Here is a 23,690-nt window from a genome sequence, read left to right on the forward strand (position 1 = left end):
TGCCCTTGACATTGGCCAGCTCAGATTTTCAACACCCAACTTTCTGGTGGGGTTGAAGGGAGGTGTGTTTCTGGGTCTGAGATCCACTTCACATCCCTTCCTAAGTATTTTAGCTGCCACTCCTGTCTCCATGACTCCTTGGGATGAAGAGGCTTCTGCCTATTCATCCATGTGGAGAGTCCACCCCACACTGCTACTGGCTAAATTTCTGAGTTCAGGGGAGGGCAGGGGCTCGGTGGCAGTTTGTTAAGAAGTGAACCTTAATTGTGTGTCATAACTCAGAAAGTCGGTGTGAACTCACCTTTCCAATTCGCTTTCCTTCAACAGCCAAGGCCTTCATCTTAGAGAAGTAGTGGTAATACGTCACCACGTAAGTGATAATGGACTTCTCGTCAGGGTGGTCCACACTGATATCTGTAACGCAGAGAAGACTTCCTTCAGTAGCGTGCTTACGGGACTGCCACCCGGGCAGCAGGAACACTCTGGAACAACTGTCAAACACTGAACAGGTCAGCGTCTTCATTTTTTTGTACTTGAGAGTCATGCCATCACTGTACCAACTAAAAGGCAGATGAGGATGAAACCATCTCACTGTCTCTTTCATTGTATCAATATTCATAAAGGCCTCCTATTATTGCAATTAGGACATAAAGTCTTAAGAGACACGACCCCTTCTCTCAAGGATCCCAGGCCACCAACACAAAAATATATGCAAAACCACTACACAGAAATAAAGAACATAGTAAGAATTCAGCCAGAATTCTTAGCAATGTAGCTACTACCCAGACTACTATGCTCACCTCCCTGCCTGCCCCCACCCTGAGTTTCCTGCTTATTGAGTCCTCATTTCTGCCAACGGCACCAAAATGTCTCCCAGTCACTTGGTCTTTGGATATCTCCTCGTTACCCATGTCCAGTTAGTCACTGAGACTGGGGTCTGGGTGATTCTATTTACGGAATCCTTTTTGTCCCTTGTGGTTCAGACTCTTTGTATCACATAACCAGACCTGAAGCCACCTTTTCCTCACTGGGTTTCCCTAATACCTAGTTGATCTTCCAGAAGCATAATTGGGAACATCCTTCCTCCTAGCTCAAAATTACCTGCCAGTGCCCTCAGTCTGAAAAATAAAGTATAAGCCCCTTAGTCTTCCAGAATTTGCCACAACCTTCCTTCTATCCACTGAATATTTAGCAGGCTTCCAATAAGTGCCAAGCACTGTTCTAGACATTTCTAATTCTATAGCTTATTAATTCTTCTCAGGCACTTAGTGGAGTATCTGCACCAAACTGGACCCTTCACCATTCCCCCCACACACCCCAGAATTCCCAACAGTCCTTCCCTTTACTCACAACCCTCCTTTGCCTAAAATGGCCTTCCACACTCCATCACCTTCTTCCTATCTGTCAAGGTCCGACTGCAAAGTTACCCCTCCAACACACCATTTCTGATCCCTACAGCCAGAACACTTTCTCCTTTTCCCTTAGGGACTTCGTTTGTATGGACACACGGTCTACTTTCTGCCAGGTACTGTAATTATTTATGGACATTTTATTTGTCTTGTAAGACCAAGTTCCTGAGGACAGGAACCCTGCCATGGTAAGCCCTGTGCTCCTCCACCTCCCAAATGTCTAGTGTGCTGTTTTGCACAAACTGGGTGGTCAGTAAGTACTGAGGGAGGGAGCAGATGAGTGAAGACTGCAATGAGTAAGTCTTCTCGGTTTGGCATTGCTGGGTGACCTACTCGACCCAGGGCAGATCAAGAAGAGTACACACAGGATAACTCTCGACTGATCAGGCTCGTTTTCAACATGCATTCACCCATGCACCCTCACTTCTGTCCTCCTGGCAGTTAGCCCTGTGCGAGGCAGGATGGTTCCTCTTATTTTAAGGATGAAAACACAGAGGCATGGGGATGGAAAGGCCCCTGCCGAGGCAGCCACTGACGGTGGGGGCCAGAAACACACCTACTGTTTCCCCCTCCCACTCCTACCCAGGGCTGCCCGTGGCCAGCTTCTGAGTCTGCTCAGCCCCATCCAAGTGTGCCCCAAGGAGAGAGCAAATTGGAGGAAGACCAGAGAAGAATATCAGTTTTGTGTGCAATCCAATAAACACAAAATGTTGACATAACTAAGAAGGAGTGAGCAGCAGAACCTTCTTTAAATTTGTCTACTAATTGCATTTTAACTGATGGCTCTCTGGGACAACTAATAATAGTTAAGGGCAATTAATAATCAAGATCAAACCCACAGGATAAGTGATATCACATCAACTGCCATTTTTAGTTCCTTGTCTCATGATCCAGGGAACACCCCCCCCCCTTTTTATACTGGGTAGTGATTAGAAAGATTAACTAATGAGCAAGTTATTAAAAAGATTTTGTCACAGGGATTGAAAAAAATCGAAGGTTCTTTACAAAAGAGCTAGTGCTGAAGAAGAATGCCTTCCCATAGGAAGGAAGGGGTTAAGTATGAAGACGTAGCACAGCCCAAGGAATTTTAGTTTTCTGTTTATACTGAGAACTCATTTACTGGGTTAGCACAAAGATAATTTTATCTCAGCTTCCTGCAGTGAACGTATCAGTGAATCTGATGCATTGGAAAAAAGCAAGAAGCCAGCTTGTCAGCCTCATGACCTCAATCTGCCCTTGGGGAGTTAAACTTCCTGTTCTGTATTTATAAGAACTTTAAACTTCCACTCACATACAGTTTTCTCTCTTTAATACTTGCTCACAGTGAAGAGGTTCTAGAAAGCTTCAACACTACCAAAAAAATCCTTTTATGTTCCTCAAAACTGGAAAAAAGTGCCTGTGATAACTCATCTAACAAGAAGCCTTGAATTAGCATCTTGTCGGGTAAGGGAGCTCTGAGCGGGGAACTGCCCCCACACAGGGGAACTCCCTACCACCTGCGGTCAGTCTTTGGCGCCCTGGTGCAGGGACTCCCGGAGTAGAAGGAGATCAAGTCCACGCAGAGAATGTGATCCTGTGCCTCCCGCAGCAAGCCGTAAGAAGGGACTGTTATACCCTCTTCCACCCACATGCTCCCTGCTTTTTCCTGGTGCACCTTCGTCATTTATGCTCTTGCTCACAAGCAAACACTGCACAGCCTTCTAGCGAGGCCCCTGCTCTCACTCTCCACCCACTCCATGCCATGCTGCTCGCTGTCTTGCAGTGAAAGCCAGACAACTACCATTCAATGAGAGCCTATGGCAGGTGCTCTTCCTTGAGTGGAGCGCCTACTTTTAATGACTCCACACTACCTGCTGAATAACCCCCCCAAAATTTAAGCTGTTGGGCCCCTACCCACCTTTCCACTGCTAATTCCTACTATCACTCTAAACGCCATTCCCAGTGAACTGCCAGTCTCCAAAACAGCCTTCCTCACCCCTTGCTCACACAAGTCCCTCTGCCTGGCATGCTATCTCCTTCAGAACGTGTTTTAATCATACTCATCTTTCAAGACCTTTTCAAATGTAATCCTTTGCACAAATCTGCAAGTAATTCTCACACCAAAATTAAGCTCCTCTTTCTTGTGTAATTCCCAAAGCACATTGTACAAATAAAACAGATACAAAGCAGATCTTACATTGACCCGTCAGCACTATAAGGCACTGAAGGTCCCACCTGTCATCCTGGGGCCTTACCTTCGGGGTCCAACAGTTTAGTGAGGCCAAGGTGCTGCTCCGCCAGGTTGAACGCGTTCTGCAGATTGTAGTGTGCATTGGATTTCTTCAGTTTGTCAAAATCTATCAGATCAGGCCTATGTGGAACAATGGGACACAACAAGAACCGTGGCTTGAAAACACATCCTGGGGCCAATTAGACACAATTATTACTCCCCAGTTAAAGTCACCATTTAACAGCGTAAAACTCTTATGTTATTTAATCATCAATGAATGAAGCCTGGTTTCTGAATAAACACTCCAGAGTTTATTAAGAGAACTGAGGATAATGGGAGAAGTTTGCTTTGTTGGGGAGACTTTACATATTCTCTCACATGGAATGCAGAAATTTCCACTGTGGTGCAACATCACCTCGACCTATGAGGATCAAGGTCACCTAGATCTGCTCTAGAAGAACGTAAACATTCTCCCCCAGAACAGTTTACCGGTGTTTGTGTATCAGTGCATTGAAGGCCATGCCGTCCCTCCAGCTGGTGGTGAAATTGTGAATGTTGACGTTGGGGTACCTGGCCGAGACAAAGCACAAGAGAAAACAACAGAATTACCTCCCTGAAAAGTATCCCCATATTTGAGACCTACCCTCAATAAATCAGCCATTCTTCAGCGCACTGATCATTAATAACTTTGTATCTGTGGTGGATTAAGGGTTCACATATAGCTTGATCCCTTTTATGGTTTCTATACTCATCCTTGGCCGATCGTGGCCATTACCATTACACCTGTCCTCCAAGCAGTCCCCGAAGTGACTCTCCAGTTACCCGGTGCACCATCGGTTCTCAGTAAGGGCCTGAGAGCCCTGGCAATTTCAGTGAGCAACAAAAAAGATGCAGTTCTCTAAAAATATCTTCACTGAAATTTCAATGAAAGAATAAAAGGAAGGAAAACTGAGGCAGACAATGTACACAAAGCACCCTTGCAGTTACTGTACAAGGCTCCCCTGAAGCAGCAAAAAACCCACCAACGGTTATTATTATTTTAATATCATGGATGGGATTCCTAAATATGGTTTCAGGGTTTTAAAACTCAAGATATACGGCTCTCTGGAGCTTCCTCAATGAAGAGAGGGAAACTGACTGTGGCGATGAGAGGTCCAGCATATAAATCAGAACTCCTTCCACTCTGAGAGCTGACTGAAAGGTCAGCCTACAGACTCCTTGCGAGCTACGAAGCTTCCCAGTGGAAGCAGTGGAAGAGTTACTTGTCAACATGTGCAAATGATGGCTACAGTGGACTCGGTCCTGGGGGGCGCAGCCCGGGTCCTCTGAGTTCACACACTCACCCAGCCGTCTTCATCTGGCACCACAGCAGCAACGCGTCCTTGGCAGACTTCTTCTCTTTGTTGTCTTCAGTTTCCACACTGATATCCTGGATCTAAGATTTATGAAGAAGTATTAGACCAACGGATGGGTCCGCTGCCAAAGGACAGCCACAGAAGAACTGGTCTGTATATACAAAGAGTAAACTTTAGATCAAACCCCAGCCCCATAGACCCTCTCCTCTGTGTGGCAATGAAAACGGCTTTCTGCAGCCAGGGTTCGCCTCAAAGAAACACCAACCAGAACTAAGACAGAGATAAGATGGAAGTGAAGACAAGTTACCCCTGCGACTTCCCAGAACCTATTAGGGGTCAGTCCCTTCTGCCCTCAAGCTAGCCTGTCTTTCCAACTACAGGCTAGCACAGTGATTCATATGGTGCACCTTGCATGTCATCAGACTCCAGAAAACTACTGTTCAGCTTTTCATAACCAAACATTTTTCACACCAGGATGTGTCCTTCAAAGGTGAGGACTGTGTGCACAGGTACCTGAACACTGACCTACTCTGTCAGAGAAAGTCTGAGCTTTAATGCTATGCTTCCGTGGTCCGTGCTGTGGTCTGAATGTCTTATGTTGAATTCTTATGTTGAAATCGTAACCCTCAAAGGTGGTGGTATTAGGAGGTGGGCCACCTTTGGGAGGTGCTTTAGTCATGAGTGGAACGCTCATGAATGGATTACTGCCTCATAAAAAAGACCAGCGACCCCTCAGCACCTTCCACCACTCGAGGTCAGAGTTCATGGTCTGGAATAGGGCCCTCGCCCAACCATGTTGGCACCCTGATCTCAGCACCCTTCACTGTGAGAAATAAATTTCTGTGTTTCTAAGCTGCCCAGCCCACGGTGTCTTGTTATAGCAGCCCCAACGGTCGAGACTGTCTGGATTCACTAGCCACTCACAGGCAACACGTTTTCAACCTCATACACAGAACCTGACTGACTGGCACCCAAGTCAGGCTGCCTGGGTCTGAACCCAGTCTCCAGCAGCTGCTGTGTGTCCTGGGGCGAGTTCCTTGGCCTGCCATCTGAGGAGAGGCAACTCTAACACTGGCTGTCACTCTGCACCGCTGTGCACTTATACAAGGAACATGCTGTCCTGGGCTCACGGTAGGAAGCCCATAAATGCTAGCTCTTCAGATTAGGGATGCCTAGCAGTTATGTAATTTTTTGGCAAATGCGCAAAATACCCTTTTGTTTTTAGTGTCTCGCCCATAATAATAAAATGTGGGGTGGGGGCTGGGAGTGAAAGGGGTCGGCCTAGGAGGCCATCGATCATCTTTTGGCTCTAACCATTCCAAGGAGAATAAAACACGTAAATACAAGATTAAAAAGTTAAAAACTTTCAACAAGAAAAACACCTAGATATTGAAATAACTATACTTCTAAAAAAAATCTCCATTGTTAACTGTGATGAGTATGAGAAGTCTGAGTCTGCATAAACTCCCAGCTCTACTATTAGGATCCTTAGTTCACGTGCAGAAAGTAAGTGTGAAAGAGAACTAACCCACACTTAAGGCGTGAGACATACCCTTAACAGGGAAGGCAGATGGGATTTTACACATTAACCCGCAAACTTCCTTATGCTTCTACGTGAAGGGAATCTGTTTCCAGACTTGTTAGTTTAGAAACGCAGTCTATCCATCTGAAATGAAGAGCTGTCTATTTAGACCAGGCAAACTCCAAGACTTTCATTCCAGCTCCCCACACCATCTTTTAGTCTCTTCTAAAGGGGCAGCAGCATAATAGCTGTTATGTCACCATCAGTATTTCATGGATACCTGATACGGACAGACAGGGCAGGCCACACCCTGGGAGCTCTGGGGACAGGAACAGGGACACACACACACACACACACACACACACACACACACACATGACAAGGATGTATATCCAGGATCTGGGAAAGAGAGATCTTTGTAAATGCGCGGGGAAGCTTCACACAGGAGTCAGAGTGCAAGCTGGGCCTGGCCGATGCGCAATCTGTCTGTGGAATGGGTGATGACTTAATCAGGCTGGGTCATGTCAGGCACCAACAATGCAGGCCATGCAGTGACGTCAACAGCCTATATTTCTTGCCTCAAAGGAAAGAGAGAAAGTACCTATCGGTATTTACAAGTTCAAGTACAGAAAAAGGCAAGCTGTCAGGTAGCTAATTAGGCAATGACTCAACCCAATTCGTGCTGAGAATCCTGGAAAGGGCTGTGTCTGCCAGCTCACCAGCGTGGGCACTGACCCCATGTGGAGCGAGGCCACCGTCAGGATGCCCTGCCACGCTCTGATGACCGCAGGCCGAAAGCAGCAGAACGGAACTATTTCACTCCGCAAAGCAGAGGGGAGGCTCAAGGAGCGTCCTGCTAATTCCACCTCTGTTGGCCTAAATCCAAGAGCGACGGTTATAAATTTAATGACATTCACCCATTTTTAAATCATTCAGAAACTAAACGACAGAAACCTACATAAGAGCTCTGTTTGAAAATGAAGTCGTTGACTGTTGTAATTAATTCCATTAATGATGTCATCTTCAACAAGGGTTCCCTCCTTAGAGGTACTTAATTAGAAGCACCATGGCAGGGACAGGGAATCTGAATTAGTAAAAAGCTTCCCTCAGGAGTCAGATGATCAGTGGGGCTGGGGAACCACCCAAGCAGGGAGCTTCTTTGTGTGGCTCAGCCCCCACCCTCCTCCCCCACACACACACCCAGAAAGCTGTTAATGCCAAACCAATCCCAGGGGAAACGAGAAGGAAAAGGGCGATCTCAGTTTTAATAAGAATACAAAGACAGCTACAATTTGATTTTTGCTTTTGCCCTTTTTTGGTGAGATTTTCGTTTGCCCAGAAAAATCTATCAGACTTTATCAAAGGCGCAGGACAGGAAGGAAAGGCGCAGAGAACACGGCCACCTAGGAGACAGGCCTGTTAGGACATTTGTTTGCAGAGTAACCTGACACAGGGTAAGAAGTGTTTCCTGCATTTCAATGTTTAATTGAAAAGCAGGAGCATGAAGCTTTCTCCTGGAGGAAGAACCAGTCCTGAGACGCTGCGCTCTTCCCCAAGGGGTCAGAAGTGCGTGCTGCAGCCCTGCCTGTCTGGGCCCTGTGATCCTCGGCAAGGCTCCTCCCTTTCTTCACGAAGTGAAGGAAACAGACGAGACGACCTTCAGAGTTCCTGCTGGCTCAGAGTACTTGTCTACTTAGAGCCTTCCTCCCACTGCAGCAAACCCACAGCAGCACTACCAATTCACACAGGCCTAAGGCTTTTTGCACACTTCCCCCTGAACACTGTTACCTCACATACAAAGGACAATGAGAAGGTAAGAACAGAGCCTACACACATGTCATGATCCTAAACAGCTTCTCCTAAAAATTCTGATACTTGCCACAGTCTGGTGACACTCAGACAGCCTAGTGCTAATAATTGAGCATCAACCACAACTTTTACCTTGGCTCCTGAGAGCCAAGCAGCAGACACCAGATATTTAGATTAGGTACCAGTGGAGTAGTGGGCTGGGATGCAGTCCAGAAACCTTTCATCCGACAGGAGAGCCAGGACTTTCAGGGGCCAGCAACACTAAAGAAGGATGCGGTGGCTGTGCCTCTAGGACAGCTGGATGTGACACACAGCCCACATACCTGACTCTGAGATGCCATCTCAACCTGGTCAGCGAGGCCAGCTTCACAAGATGCTCGTACCCGAGAGGAAGGCCCAATCCCCTGCCCAAGTCCCTTACCTGGAAACGCAGGATGATGGTCCAGATGAGGCCAAGAGTCAGCCGGTGGTTCCCATCCACGATGTCGTGGGACCCCATGTTCTCAAGATGGACTCTCTGCTCCTTCAGGAACTGCAGGGCCTTGTCCACATTCTCCAGACAGTGGATTCGCATTCGCCCCTTGGTGGGTTTAGGCTAGAAGTGGGTGAGCAGGTGGAAACATCATCCAATGGGGCAGAGTCAGGCCAGAGCTAGTGCCAGAGGTCCTGCTGCCCCTTCAGCGGCACACTCTCCCCCCACAACCAAGACATCGGACCCACGTGCGCTCCTTCAGTTCAAGGGCAGTATTTACCTAACAGCCTTGGAAAAGTTTACTCAAGGGATGGTGACTGGTCATTCTTTAAGGTTTGACCATGGAAGCTACACAATGTACAAATGTGTGTAGGAACTGAAAGTGTAGAGAAAACCAGACCCAACTTTCATAGACTTTCGAAGTTACTGCTGCTGTCCATGCAGTCTGCAAAACACCTCTGAACAGTTAGCTTCTGGCTGCTTTAAACTAAATATAGGTTTGTCACCTGCTGGTTTGGATCGCTTCCTAAGGGTGGCTCAAAATGAAAAAAGAGGGCACACAGTAAACCAGGGGAATCAGGAGGTTTGGTGAGGGAAAGGGATTATTAAAGGGTGTTTCCTACTGAAAAGAAAGGATAAAGGGAAAAAAATGAGTAGTCTAATTTGAATACTCCAAATATCTCTTGCTTTTACCCAGTTATATCAAAATCCAAAAGAGGTCCTTTGAAGGTAAATATTTTACAGCAAAAGACACACACACGGTGAACTGCCTGCAGACGCGCTGCGTGCTGGACGAGCTGGCCTCGCGGGGACAAGGAGCCAGGTGTGCAAAACCTGGCACACCCAGGGAGGGGCAGCAGCCACTCCCACGGTAATGCCTTGCCCGCTCTCCACTTTCCCTCTGTGGCTGAGATCCTCATTATTTGTCAGATGAAATATCTGAAGGGAAGATGACTTGGGTAACAAGTAAGTGGCTGTTTTTAAGTACCCAGTCTCAGACTGTCATTTTTTTCTTGACGTTCTCTTCTCCTAAAAACAAACAAACAAACAAAAAAAAACAAACAAAAACAAAAACAAAAACTAGCAAGCAAAGAAGAGCATGCCTTGACCTGGAGAAAATAAGAGGCCTAACCACAGTGGCAGATTCTATTTTAAAACAATAGCAATGGAAAAAGAAATGTTTCTGTAAGTCAAGCTTTTCACACTATTATGATAACTTCCCTTACAAACCCTCCATTCCACCCCCCTGCCCCCGCCAAAATGGCATCTTCTCTCAGGAACTTCAGAACTAATTTATTTCAGGTATGTGGGAAATGCTAGGATTCGTTACTTATGTTAGGTCAAGTGATAACATTATGTCAAAACAGAAAGGAGGTAAGTTTCATCTAGGACTGAGCCTGTAGATGTTTGCAGCTGACACTGGCGCACCCTCTTTCAAAGGTACACCCGACAGCCGCCTTGTGTCGGCCACCAGGCCAGCAGGCCACTGTCTGGCTCCTCTCCTCAGAGGGAGAGATGGGAGCGGGATCAGTGGCGGCCCTGATTAGGCGAGGGCCCTGATTAGGTGGTGACCCCTTGGGGAGAAGTCCCACAGCCGGGCATCTGGTTCTGTGCGCACTTTCAGTTCCTCTGATCTTCTCTGATCAGCAGTCACTTCTCACAGGTGACAAAGTGACTGTTCACAGCAGCCTCTTGTTCTTCTCATACCCAAGTGGCTGTGAGATGAACGCAGCCCCTAGGTAAAACTCTGCTCCACGCTGAGAAGTGGGGATTAACTGCCTCTAAGGAGAAGGTGTGTGAGTTCTGACGCAGTGGCCCAGACGTTTCCCTGCCACTCTGCGGCCTTTTCCTCTCATCTCCCTTCAACAACAGTGCACACGACTGCCTGACCGGTGGGACGGAGGTCCACCTCCAGGTGCTGCTTCAATCACAAAGAAAGTGTCCTCATGACGAGAACTGCAGAGCAATGAGGACTGGGCATCTGCTCCCTGCAGCAGATGCTCTCCCAGGTCTGTCTCTACGAGGGTAGACGAGGTTATCTCCCAATTGTGGGTGAGAGGAAAGGTGTGGATGGAATTATAGAAGGACCTTGGAGGAGGGGAACAAGGAATAGAAGGGGGCTGCCAGTATCTTCCCAGCTCCACAAGGCATAAGCACTGTTCCTTCAGACTTTTTCTTGAAAAACTTGACCCCAAACGGACATGAGACATTCAAGCCTCCACTCTCCCTCCATGAAATCTCAGCGGAAAGTGTGCACACTCCCCACATGAACGTGGGGTGCGAGGTGTGGGTGGGGAAGGGTGTGAGGGGATGCGAACAGTCTCCTGCAGGTCGGGGAAGTCTGATGCCACACCGTAGGGACACTATGCTGATGCTGACTGGCCACACTGCGTGGGCTCAGGGTAGTTCACTGCAGACCTAGCTGCAACTCAGGTCCCAGCAAGCACCAGCCACCAGATGCTAGAATCTGAGACAAAGGAAAGAACTGAAATAAAAATGGCAGACAAACCTCTTCAGGCAAATGATGAGACTCCTTTAAATGGTTAACAAACAAATCTCACTAACTGGCAAAAGCCAGAGGAATTGGAAGCCAGGGGGAGGACTGCCCAGGTATACCCAATATACTATATTTTGCGTGCATAATGCCCACTTTCTCCACAAACTTTTTAAGGAAAAATAAGGATGAGCATTATACATGGGTAGTACTAATTCTGTATGTTTTTAATTCTTTTATTTATGCTTATGCATTAAAAGTGTCACTCTAGAAAGCAGTATTGATATCTGTATGTAAAATACCCTGGAATAGGATAATTGGTTTTGTTTCTAAATATAAATAAATAAAAAATTGAATTAAAAAATTAAAAGGATAGATATTTTTTCCTTAAAGTTTGGACCAAAACCTTGGGTGTTCACTTTACATAGGAGCACATCATACATGGCCAATACAGTAGTTTTGATGGGCAGATCAGTGGAGAAGACAATGATTCTGATGTTAAAATGTCCACGTTCATGTTACAATCTCCCCATTTTTCAGCAAATTAGTGCCTTACTTTTCAACTGCTTCTTCATACAATGGTGATAACATCAATGATTATTTCAAAGGGCTGTCACATAAACAAATTTGGAAACTAATCACCATAGTGTTCTCAAACCCACAAAGTGTCTCTATCACAAAAGACACCAAGTATTTTCCTTTCAACAATTAATTCTACTTAAAGAATGGGGTGCTCCTTCTCCCTATGCCCCTCGGGCTTCAAATGGTTTATAAATAACACACTTTCTGCAGACAATGGGAAATGCTTAGGGTCTAGACAGAACTCTCACACTAAGAGCTGGGGAAGTTGATATAACCCGCTGAAAGGCTAAAACAAGAAGCGAATTGTGCCCCCAAATGATGATGCTCTTATTCTTCTAAGCCTCATACCTCAAATTAAATTCTGGACCAGAATGACAAGAAAAGGTGGCAGAGAAAAAATGTGGCTGGCTGGTGTCCGAGGAAGGGAGAGAGGAGATGAGGAAGGGGAGGACATGAAAATACACCTGGGTACTCGGAACTTATATACATAGTAAGATCTCTGTAATTCAAAGCTGATTAGGAAACACGCCTGAAAATCATGGTTTTTTGGAGATATTTTAAGTATTATTACTGCTCTGTAGCTAGTAACTCAAACTAAGTTAACTACTGTACAGTAGAAGGCATTAGGAGACTTGCTCCCCTCCCACTATCCCACCTCTGTAAAGGCACGCCCCCACACTCCATCACAACTGAAGTGCACTCCTCTGCAGCGTCAGCCTCTTGCAAACCAAAAGAACAGACAAGTGAGGTCAGATGGCAGCGCAAAACGAAGGAGTAAAAACCACTGAAGCTCAAGTCTACCAGCCACCGAGTCTTGTGTTCTGTTAGCTGCAGAGGGCTTCTAAGATGCTTTAAGGCACAATACTTGGTGAGTTTGGGGAGCAATGATTATAGGAAATTAACTCTAGGAAGTATTAATGATCTCACAGAGCTGTACAGTCAAACACATTGGTCATATAAGCTGCATAGCCCGTGAAAGCTAAAAACTCTCAGCTGCCATTTACTGAGCAACTGTGTTCACCTCTGTTAGGTGATTTATATCTGTTATCATGTTTAATCCTCATAGTAACACTGTAAAATAATAATTACTGTTGTTGTCATTTTACAGATGAGAACACACTGGTTAAGAGGTGACATAATGCATGCAGCTAGTTAGCACATGGTGGGCCAGGACTCCATGGCTTGCTCTCTTCATGCCACACCAGGAACCAACAGGGTGCAGGTTTCCACACGAAGGAAAACAGAATCTGTTCCCTCTGGCAAATAGTTCAAATTCTTTTCTAAAGAGCTATTTTTATACCACTAAACTTCCATCTTCGCAAAAGGAAGGAGAGATAACAATGGAGAAACCTAAACATAATGGAACTAGGAACTAGGGGAGGGTGCATCTCTCTGCAATAAACACTTGCCTGAGCCTCGCCCCAAGAGTGGCTAAATCTGCCAGGAAAAGAAGCATTCCCTGTCTTGCCTCCATTAATTACTGTCACATTCCCAGTGTGACACAGGTTCGTCCCCACAGCAACTTGTGCCTTTCTGTCCTGTGTGTCATTTCTGATGGGGCCGTCTGAAGTGTCGTTAATGTGGAGGCAACGATCAATACCAACACCAGACTCTCCTGTGACCCTGACATAAGGGGGGCTCTGCAGGCAAGGAGGCAGTCCTCTGAGCAAACGCCTATTTTTACCGATTCTCCTTTAAATAATGTCAATGAGCTTCTCACACCATGGCCAGTGTTCCTGTGTTTTACAGGTACTTTTTCCTGTCTCCCCTCCCCAAGGTCCCTTCTGGCCCCAAATCTTTACCAAACAGAGCTCCACCCCAGGCTTTGCTCCAGACCCATCTTCTTTCTGACTCCAAAGGAGTGGGAATTGTAGGGCTAAATAAACCACACCCAGCGAACGCCCTTAAGAAAGGAAGGAGGGGGTTGGATGGGAGCAGGGTGGCCCCTTCCTGGTCCATGGCTTTGCCTCAGCTGCCCACCCAGCCTTGAGTTTGGATCAGTTATATCACGTGGGCCTCAGGACTTGCAGAACTATGGTATAATCACAATGGCAGAGTTTTTATCAGATGGAGAGGAGAAAATAAATGTTTCCTGGAGCGGACTCAGCCTCCTGGAGAAGAGTAAGACACAAGGGAGGATTCCTGGCAGGGTGTCTCAGGAGGCCACTGGGGAACTGGGCCAGGCTATTCCACCCCGGTAACCCCACCCTCTCAGGACCTTCTCCATGAGTGTCCAAAGCCACCTTGACGCCATAGAGCGACAGCTCTCCAAGGGTTGCAGGGTGGACAGAACACCGGCTCTGAGCATTGGGAGTGGCTGGCTCTAGGCCTAGATCTGCCACACACCAGCTGTACGGCCCTGCACGCTGCTTACTCCAGAGTTACAGCACCTGTGCAATGACGGGATCTGACTAGATGGCCTTTTAAAGTCACCTCCAGCTATAAAATACAAGCTAGGATGTAAGACTCACCAGCACGTGAGGTAAATTCTAAAGTTCCTGCCAATTTTATTGTTCAGATAAAGAAGAGAGAGAGAAAAGATACTCACCAGCCACAGTACACCAGTGTGACAAACACTTGCTTAGGCTTTTGTCCTTTAATCACAAAATGATTTTCACTATACACACACACACACACACATACACACACCCCTCTACTTAATAGAGGGTAGGATGAGAAGCACTAATTTCCAAAATCTCCTGTAATATGACATATAGCCAAACTCATTTCACATTAAGTCCCCAAATACTTCTCTACACATCAAACTCTGAGCTTTAGAAGAGCATGAATGATCCTCGCCCAATTAAAATTAATGAGGGAACAATACCCTGTGTTCCATTAATTCCTGCCTGGCTCCTCACTGGTTGGGACCCATTGCCAAGGAGCATCTTCTCCCTCAGCAGGGCGCACTGGGAAAGGAGGGGACTAGCAGGAGAGTGGGCTGGAGTCCAGGTTATATTACTTCACTAGCAGTACCAGCCTCGGGCAAGACCCTGGTTACTCTGTCTGTGTTTTCTCCTAAAACATGAACTGTCCACTTCATTAAACTATGAGAACTAAATGAGATAATGCGTGGCAGTAAACATCAAAAGTGATACCTACTAAAGTCACCATCATTGCTCCTTCCAAAAGCAAACTCTCATTTAGCTGGGCTGCTGTCCCTGCACCAGTTCTTCCCTGATACCCACCCCAAATGCTCTCTCCACTCTGCATCGCTGCTGACACTCAGCCCCTACATTCGTACCTGAACCTACTCCTGGGTCCAGCTGGGACCCCACTTACTTGCTAGTGTTTCCTGACACCCTATCCAGAGGGCATGTTCCCCTTCTGAACTCCAGGGCTTTAGGGCCATTCATCTGGTACTCTACCATGTAATACCCATTACTGTTATGCTAATTCACTTTTTGTATTTGTGCAATTAGACCGCAATTTAATGGGGACCTTCTTCAGTGGCTGGTTACTGAGAACGAAAGCAAATTCTCCCACACAAACGATGGTACACGGAACAGGGAGGTTCTGTGGCCAATCCACAAAACCCATTTCCACAACAATACAGACCAGTACGGTTCTGCTAACACACGCTTTATGTAAAACTCACTCAGAGCAGTTCAAAGTAGGATTTAAGGCTTATCAAATCTCACAGTAAATCTATCTTTTCCAACTAGCTCAGCCTGTTTTGGAATTATCGGTGGCAGGAAAAAACAAAAAAACAAAACAAAACAAAACAAAAAACTGTTCCCCCCTTCCTCTTCTTTGGGATGGATTAACAGAGCAAAAGAGAATACCAGGAAACAACAGCCAAGCAAAAACCGGTGGTATCTGCATTTGGAAATACGCAGCCGAGGGCTGCGGGGAGGGCAGAGGTGTCCAGAAAAACCTGGTTCTCCTTCAGTTGGAGGCCAGGGCTCAGTCTGGCAGGAGCAAGGCAGGAAATGGGCCTTCTCGCTAAGAACCACTCTTCACTGCCGAGGCCTGTGGAGGGAAGGGTGCAGGCACAGACGAGCTTTGAACCTGGGTTTTGACCTGCGGGCTCCACGTTGTCACTGAAGCTGCGGCCTCACAACTTTACACCAGAGGCCCTGCTCCCTCCAAACGTCAGTGTTGCTGCGGGACAAAGCTTCACCCCGAAGTCCCACTGTCATCAGGCCCTGGGATCGGTGATAAAGTGCCCTGCACAGGTTCTGTGCTCACTTTTTACCCACTCAGCTGATGCTGACATCGAGGATGGGTCCATATTTATCAGGGAATTTTAAAGCGAGGCCTTAATGAAGAGCTACAGTAATTTCAGAGTGAAGAACTGAAAAGGAATGGTTTTCTTTGCCATCAACCCAATCCCACTTAGCAGTGGCTTCCTGGCTCAGCCTCAGTTCCCTCACTGCTCCAGACACAGATCCTGCCCGAGCCAGGACCAAAGGTGGGGGACCTCTGCCCTTTGAGGTTCCCAGTACGTCAGAATCAAGTGCCCTCATAACCCAAATGCCTACCTAACACCTGGTTCACATTTAACTGAAATTTACTGAGCCAAAATGCAGGCTGGGGTTATGCTGGAACTGTCTGGGTCATTAAACTAATGTTTTTTTGATTTTCACTCAGTAAAAATCAGACAAATTTCTTCCTCTGTACAGAAGAATGAACTGCCTCCAAGAATCTATTAATAAAGCAAATGTAGATACTCTGGGCCCACAAACATTTATCTACGACCTACTGACACGCTGGTGGTTAAGTGCTGAGGCTAAAATGCCAACTGACACAGCCTCCAATGGGGAGCAAATGTTTATGTTACCCAGGGTTTTGGATCACTGGTGCAGAAAGCCCAGTGCTGACTGAATGTTATCTGATGATACATGCTTAGCTGTGGACATTAATTTACCCAGGCCTGGAAGCTCTAACCACCTTGTTAGTTTTGGAATCTGATTATGCAAGGACCCTCTGGGGCAAGCCCGCACGGAGGTCCTGGCCTGCAGGGAGGGTCTCTGACTTGAGTTCCTGGCAGCCTCTGCAGCCAATAGCGGAGAGTGGTTTATGTCCCCTCCAGAAAGTTCCAAATAAGCCATGGGGCCAAAAAGGCTGAAAAGCCCCAGTTCAAATGAGTAAGAGCTTTAGCTCACTCTCTATGATATCCTTATTTTTGGAATAAAAAGATTAACCAGGCTGCCCAGACTATAATCAGGGTTGGCTGTGAGGAATAGATAATAACAGAAGACACCTGGGGTTTCTACAAAGTGGTATGTCATTGCTAAAGACGATTTCTGGCAGTGACTGCCTGAGAGGCTGGAGGAGGTGCAGTCTCATGCTCTTCCCCATCTACTCTCCTAGGTCAATGGGTTACTTAAAAAAAAAAAAAAAAAGATAGATAGATAGATATATTGCCAGGAGCAAATAAAGAGAGGAGTGGGCAGTACCCACACACAACTAAGAATTATGCTTTGTTGGTTGCATTTTTCTCCCTATGAGTATTTTTGTTGCCATGTTCAGAAAAAAAGGGCCATGGGCCTGATCCCATTTGTTATGTGGACATTATCAAAGACACCATCTTCCTGCTACAAAAGAATTATGGACCTTCAGAGGCGAACACTTACTCCCTACAGCCTGCAAGACTGGACCACATTGGAACAAAAATAAATGTTCAAACTGATTTCTAGCCATGTGACCTTTAATGATTTTTTTAAAAGCTACCTCCAAAACATCATTTCCCAAAAAATCAATAAACAATCACACTATGTTAAACATTAACAAAGAAAAAAAGGTTAAGAGGTAGGGGGGAAAGTCTGGTCACAAAAATTACATTTAGAAGTGGATAGTGCAGTAATTCTAGGTTAGGCTCTCAAAGACGACACACTTCGAAAAACAAATTAAAATGCCATCAACGACCGGCCTTTGCGCTACACGTGGACCCCCTGCGCCATCACCCTACAAACCCCTCAGGCAGGCAGCCATCAGAGTCCTAGGCAGAAGCCTCCTTTACTGACCTAGTTTGCCTAGTGTGTCCCACAATTCCAAGGAAAATGAGGCAACACCGCCTGCGTGCAGGAGGAGCGAAGACCGTGGACAAAACCCACTACAGGTGAGATAGGGCTTACTCTCTTTTAGAGGGCCCGTTCTTGAATGAAGGGGCAGGGAGAGAGAAAACCCTGACTCTGCCTTACCAGGCTCCACCGCCACAATTCTGTCTGTGGGCTAATAATATGGCAGGGAGCAACCTCAGGCCCTTGCCTGTGGTCAGAGGTGTGTGGGTCGATCTGCACACAAAACCATGTGGCTGTCAAGTTATAGGGTGGAGATCAAGTTAAAAATAAGGTTTTCTGGCAGCCCTGCCAACCGCCAGCATATTTTCCTGGTGATGTCACTACAGATGTGGGGCTCTATCCCTGGGCGGCAGCTTTCGGCTCGGTCCCACCCACCACCTATGGAACTGCATAGAACTCTGGTAGTTCCAACTATGGAACTCTGGTAGAATACAGCATCCACTCCAAACCCAGATGAGACAGAACCTGTTGGGTCAGTTACAGAGACTGGTTTAAGCTTCCTTGGGCTTAAGATTCATAAAAAAAAAGTCACATCAGAGAGAGCAGCAGTAGCTCTGGGAAGCAAAATGGGGATAAAAATTTTCACTGTGAGCTGAAAACACCGTTGCCCAAAAAGGCACTGTAAATTCATCAGAAGCTGTGAGTTTCCAAGGATACAACAAAACACCAGCCTCTCTCCCTCCACCTCCACCCCCAAAATAAAAAGTGTGCAGGAAGGAAAGCAAAAAAACATCAGAGACTTCTGAATTCAATTCTTGCCACTTTAACACAGCAGCTCAGATTTTCCAGAGAATCAATAAAACACACATTTAAAATTATTCCATGATCCCGCGGGCTACAGATTCCTCCTGGAGCCAGTGCCGCAGCCTGGCCCTTTGATCGCCAGCACCAGCCTCCATGCCTCTGACGGAAGGCAGCACCCTCACAAATTACTAGAATGAGGCCACTTCATTACAGGTCCGAGGACATCACCCAGACCCAGAATGTTTATGCAGGAGCTTTCCCCAGTGTGCTCACTTCACTCATCAAGGTGGTTCCTCTCAAAAATATCAACCATTAATTGTACAGTTTAGCAGGAGGAAAAGTCCACATTACATTTTTCAAAAAATATTTCCCCATCAACGGTGCAAAACACTTAACATTCCAACACTGACCAGCCTCTCTCCAGAGAGAACCTCCAGCAGCTTGATGAGCATCCGTCCATCTCGAAGGTCAGTGTACAGGTCTGTGATGCGGCAGGACACTCGGGCAAGGTGGGAATTGACCCACTTGGTGAAGGTTTTCTTCTGCACAGCTTCACGCTCATCTGTAAGCAGAGGAGAGCTTGCTTTACCACCAACCACAGAATGGGCAGCAGAATGGGCTCTGTGTCAGGAGGGTCATGGGACCCCAGCCAAAAGAAGAACGGCAAAACTGAACTCTAATGAAACCTCTACTCACCTCCTCTTCAAGCATGATCAGCTCTCCGGCAGAATACAGGGATTGTGCCCTCCTTGAACATTTAAGCCCCTAAGCATACCACCAGCAGAATGTCCTTTGCTCTCATTCATTTCATTTCTTCCATTCCCACTGAAGAGGCAGCAGGGCACAGCAGATTACAGCAAGGTCCTTTGCGATTCTGCCCAATAGGCCAATACCACAACATTTGACTGATAAAGTCTCTAATGTGTCTCACAGCTATTGTTCTTCAAAAAACGAGCATGAGTGCAGGGGAAGCGCACAGAAATATGGGAAGATATGGGGTAGAAAAGCTCGAAAGACATTCAGAAGTTGCTTCCCTGTACAAACTATCAGGTATAAGCTGATAAGATAAATTCATTCGTGACTTTGATCTGCAATGACCCTTTCACCAACTAGGTCCCAACCCCTGTTAACAACACAGAAAATGACAGGCAACATGGTGGCATTAAAAGAGATTTGGGTCAAGCATTGGAAGAGTAGGGCCTCAGCCCAAGATTTTGCCAAAAATATGCTGAGATACTGGATTCAGTGTCCCCCTTCCACAAGATGAGTAGACAACTATCATCTCCAAACTTCAACCATTCACTGAAGAGGCAACTGTTAGTCTGCACTCTAAAGGGTAGCAGTTGCACATCCAAGTCGTCTAGGGAACAGTAAGTTCTCCAAGCCTCAGTGATGAAGTTCTGTTCAATTCAAAGCATAACACTCTACAGACACATCTGCTTAGAAATGGCCCTTTACATCCCATACAAACAGGCTTCCTTCCAATCTTCTTGCCTCTGAAGAATGTTCTAAATGCAAGACTTTCAATGGGAATCCTTGGAATGTGGCCTGGACCCACCCAACTCATACCTCCGGTTTTCTCCAGTTACCCTTCTGTCAGGTACTTGCCCTGTTTCTAGTTCCGTGAGCATGAACTGACACCAAAAGGACCCAAGTCCTATTCTTTCCAGTGCAAGCCCAAACCCACCAAGATATTCATGCACTAATCTATAAAAAGTGGGTAAACCCTAACCATTTTTTATGTATTTCAACACCACAGGGTGACAACTAAAAAGCCACCCTTGCTGATGGGGCATGTACTAGGTGGCCTGGGTGTACTGGATTCCAGGCCAGCCAGAGCATTCTGGGAAGGTCTGCCCAAACCGTTTTGCCAAGACCTCCATCCACCCCACTGCAGGGAGGGAGGGGGGAGGGGAGGCAGAGACGACGTGGGATGAGCCTTTACTGCTGCCAACCTGGCAGGTGAGGCAGCCAGGGGCCTCTGCCAAGACAGCTGGCCACCTGCTGCAGCCAGCAGCTCCTCCTGGCCCAACCTTTCCCTAAAGGAACAGCCCATCCAGAGGCAAAAAGGGCCTTTCCCCAGGAACAAAGGCCGACCAAAAACAAAGGATCAGAAAGGACAGAATTGGGGGGGAAAAGAAAAAGGCAGCGAGGGGCACGCTGCAGACTGAAAAAGGAGCTGCACCAATAACATCATGATAGGTCGGTCACACAGAAAAGATCACATGCATTATTAATCACACAATCATCCTGATGGATGGTAACTTTACGACAGTGACATGGGGAGATGTATTTCTTTCTTTCTTTCTTTCTTTCTTTCTTTTTCTGCCTAAGGCTGGCTGTGAGGAAAGAGCAAGTCCAGATCGGAATACACAGATACATGAGGTTTCTCCTAGGTACGGTTCACGTGTATTTAGGGTCAACTAATTTTTTAAAATATCTTTTATGTGCTATACTGGGGTTGTAAATGTCTTTCATTAAGCCCTTGATGGGTATCCTGAGCTGCTATTAATAAGTTTCTGGAGCTCAAAGTCACTACCACACCCAGCCTATCAAGGGAACTCGATGAAAATGAAAACCTGCTTGGATTAAGGTACTTCTCAATAAACAAGCGCACGATGGTTACTCAGCCCACTGTCACCCCCTGGGTGACTCTCACATTACAGAAATACCCGGGCTTCTTTCAGGCTCCGAATTAACAGGTTCCTTTATGAGGAGATCCTGAGGATCTGCTTCAAAAGACAGCGCAAGCACTCCCACAGAGCGCATCCTGAGGAGTCACCCCCACCCCAGGTGGAGGCACACAGAGAGGTCATGGGGGAGCAGAGAGTGCTGAGTGGAAATAAAACAGGCCGAGGATCTGTACAAAGGGGGCTCCCCAGGGCTGCTGTGGTCCTCAGAAACTCCAGGAAGGTGGGAAGAGGAGAAAGAGAAGTTTAAACATGAAACAAAATAAAAGAAGGCTTGCTTTTTAGCCCTCTCTCCTGCTCCCCACTCATCTCCTCTCCTCACAGCTTCAGGAGCCGGCTCCAGGTAGCGTGAGCACGCTGGAGAAACCACAGAGGGTGCAAGTTCCTTGGGCTCACACTGCCACACTGGAAAAGGTGTGGAAGATTCCCTCCAGGGACTGGACCAGAACCAACACTCCTGTGACACACGAGGGGCAGGAAACGGGCTCAGCCGGGGACACGGAGCCCAGCCAGCTTGGTGTGTCCTCTTACAATGGATCTCTGGGTGAACAACAAACACTTCTGAGGCAGGAAGGAGAGAAAGGAAGGGGAAAAAAATCTACCCGGCAACCCAGTTTAGGATGAGGCTGCTTGTCCTTGGGGACTCTGTCCTTTGTTCCTCCCTTCCTGGGAAGGCACAATGACATCACGCTTGCAATCCCAACCCAGCCAGGCTGGGGCAGATTAGGCCAGCAGCCCGCCTGAGGAGGAGCAGAAGCCTTGGCACAGACAAAGGAAGACAGTCCAGAGGCTGTTTCCAGGCTCAAGCTGCTGTCACCGTGCCTGAGCTGTGTGAGGAGCAGGTGGGAGTATCAGAAGGAAGAGAAACCACTTCTAGTTTCTATAAGTGTGAGCAAATCTGGTGACTGAAGAGGGAGCCCCCACAAGTTTCGTGCCGATTTGGTTGTTTAGACCAGTGGTTCTCAACTTGGGGCAATTTTGCTCCCTGGGCAACGTTTGACAATGCCTGGAGACAATTGTGAATATCAGGACTGAGGGCAGTCTAGTGGGTAGTAGCCAGGGATGCTGCTAAACATCCCACAGTGCCCAGGACAGACCCCACGAAGAATCATCCAGCCCCAAATGTCAGTAGTGCCAGGCTAGGTTGAGAAACCCTGGTTTCCATTTTGGGCTTACACACCGACTGCAGCTGGCATTCAGTGTCTCAGACTGTACTTGGCAGAGGACACCCCAGAGGGGGACAGGCGAATTGGGGTGTTATTCGTTATTCTCTTTACCCACATCAAAGGGCTTTCAATCCTGCTGGTTTGCAGTGCTGGCTGGAGGCAGCAGAAATGCCCTGCCTTCAGGCCTGAGTGCTGCACAGAGAGAGGGTCTGCTGCTTCCCGGCAAAGGCAGAGGAGCCTCGGCAGGAGCAGCAGGAACCTCGGGGGCCGAGGGGGGGCGGGTTCCAATGGGGCCAGTGTGGCAGTGGGCTTTTCTGACCCCCACACCATTTCCATTCTCCCTTTACCTTTCTTTTCAGGGCCTTGTACTGCTGTTAATCAAGCCAAATCATGCTTGCATCTCCTCCAAAGAAGCTGACGTGGCTGAGCCTGATGCTGGGGCAGTTTCTCGCCTAGCCCTGCCCAAAACTCGGTAGGTGGTGTGCCAAGGAGCGGGCACCTCGCAGGCCTGCTCCCTGTGAGCATCTCTCAGCTGCGCTTGCCCCCCACCCCCAAATTAAATTTATTTAGAGGGACTCACCTAAAGGTTGCTCTGGCATTAAACGAGAGGGTGTGAAGTGCACATCAAAGTGCCCAGCTTGTTGTACCTGCTCATTAGATTAGTTCCTTCTCCTTTTCCCCAGCAAGGCAGCACTCCCATCAGTTCAAAGCATTTAAGAAATTTATCAGGCATCATGGTCTCATATAATCTCAGGGTGGAACAAGCCTTAAGAAGTCATCTGACTCACCTTTCTTTCAAAAGGAAAAAAAAAAAAAAAATCCCTTCTACAGCCCCTGGGCCAGCTATTTAAAAATCCCAGAGAAGGGGAAACTATATGTGTGTGGCAGGAGGTTAATAGTTGTATAAAAAGAAAATGACTTGTTCTTTCTTTTTTATTAAATTAATAATAGGATTCACTGAGCACTTACTACGCCCCAGGTGCCAATATATGGGCTTCGCAATCCTCATCACTGTTCCACAAAGCAGAAACTAGTACCTCTGGTTACTAGTGCTGGAGTGCTGGCTGGCTCCAAAGCCTGGTTCTCGATCACCATGCAATAATACTTCTGGCACAACATTAAAAAGGGGGGGAAAAAGCCCATGTTTCAATGATACAAGATAAAGTATCACCCATAATCTCTCTACCCTAATCCAAATCCTATTTTGTCAAA

The 23,690-nt window shown here is 47.1% G+C and overlaps 1 protein-coding gene across 3 annotated transcripts in view; it reads right to left on the reverse strand.

The window, feature by feature from the left end:
• Positions 1-23,690, reverse strand: part of SPTBN1 (spectrin beta, non-erythrocytic 1) — a 188,884-nt gene that overhangs the window by 45,606 nt on the left and 119,588 nt on the right. For all 3 annotated transcript variants that reach the window (XM_045827184.1, XM_045827185.1, XM_045827186.1), the window contains 6 exons: positions 19,033-19,184; positions 8,726-8,899; positions 4,962-5,053; positions 4,108-4,188; positions 3,644-3,759; positions 302-414 (listed from right to left, as the gene is read on the reverse strand). In XM_045827184.1, coding sequence (XP_045683140.1) covers positions 302-414; positions 3,644-3,759; positions 4,108-4,188; positions 4,962-5,053; positions 8,726-8,899; positions 19,033-19,184 — 728 coding nt within the window. The remainder of the gene's footprint in view (positions 1-301; positions 415-3,643; positions 3,760-4,107; positions 4,189-4,961; positions 5,054-8,725; positions 8,900-19,032; positions 19,185-23,690) is intronic.

This window comes from Phyllostomus hastatus, unplaced genomic scaffold, assembly GCF_019186645.2.
Source record: "Phyllostomus hastatus isolate PE091 unplaced genomic scaffold, TTU_PhHast_1.1 phas_scaffold_78, whole genome shotgun sequence".
In the NCBI taxonomy this organism is placed as follows: domain Eukaryota; kingdom Metazoa; phylum Chordata; class Mammalia; order Chiroptera; family Phyllostomidae; genus Phyllostomus; species Phyllostomus hastatus.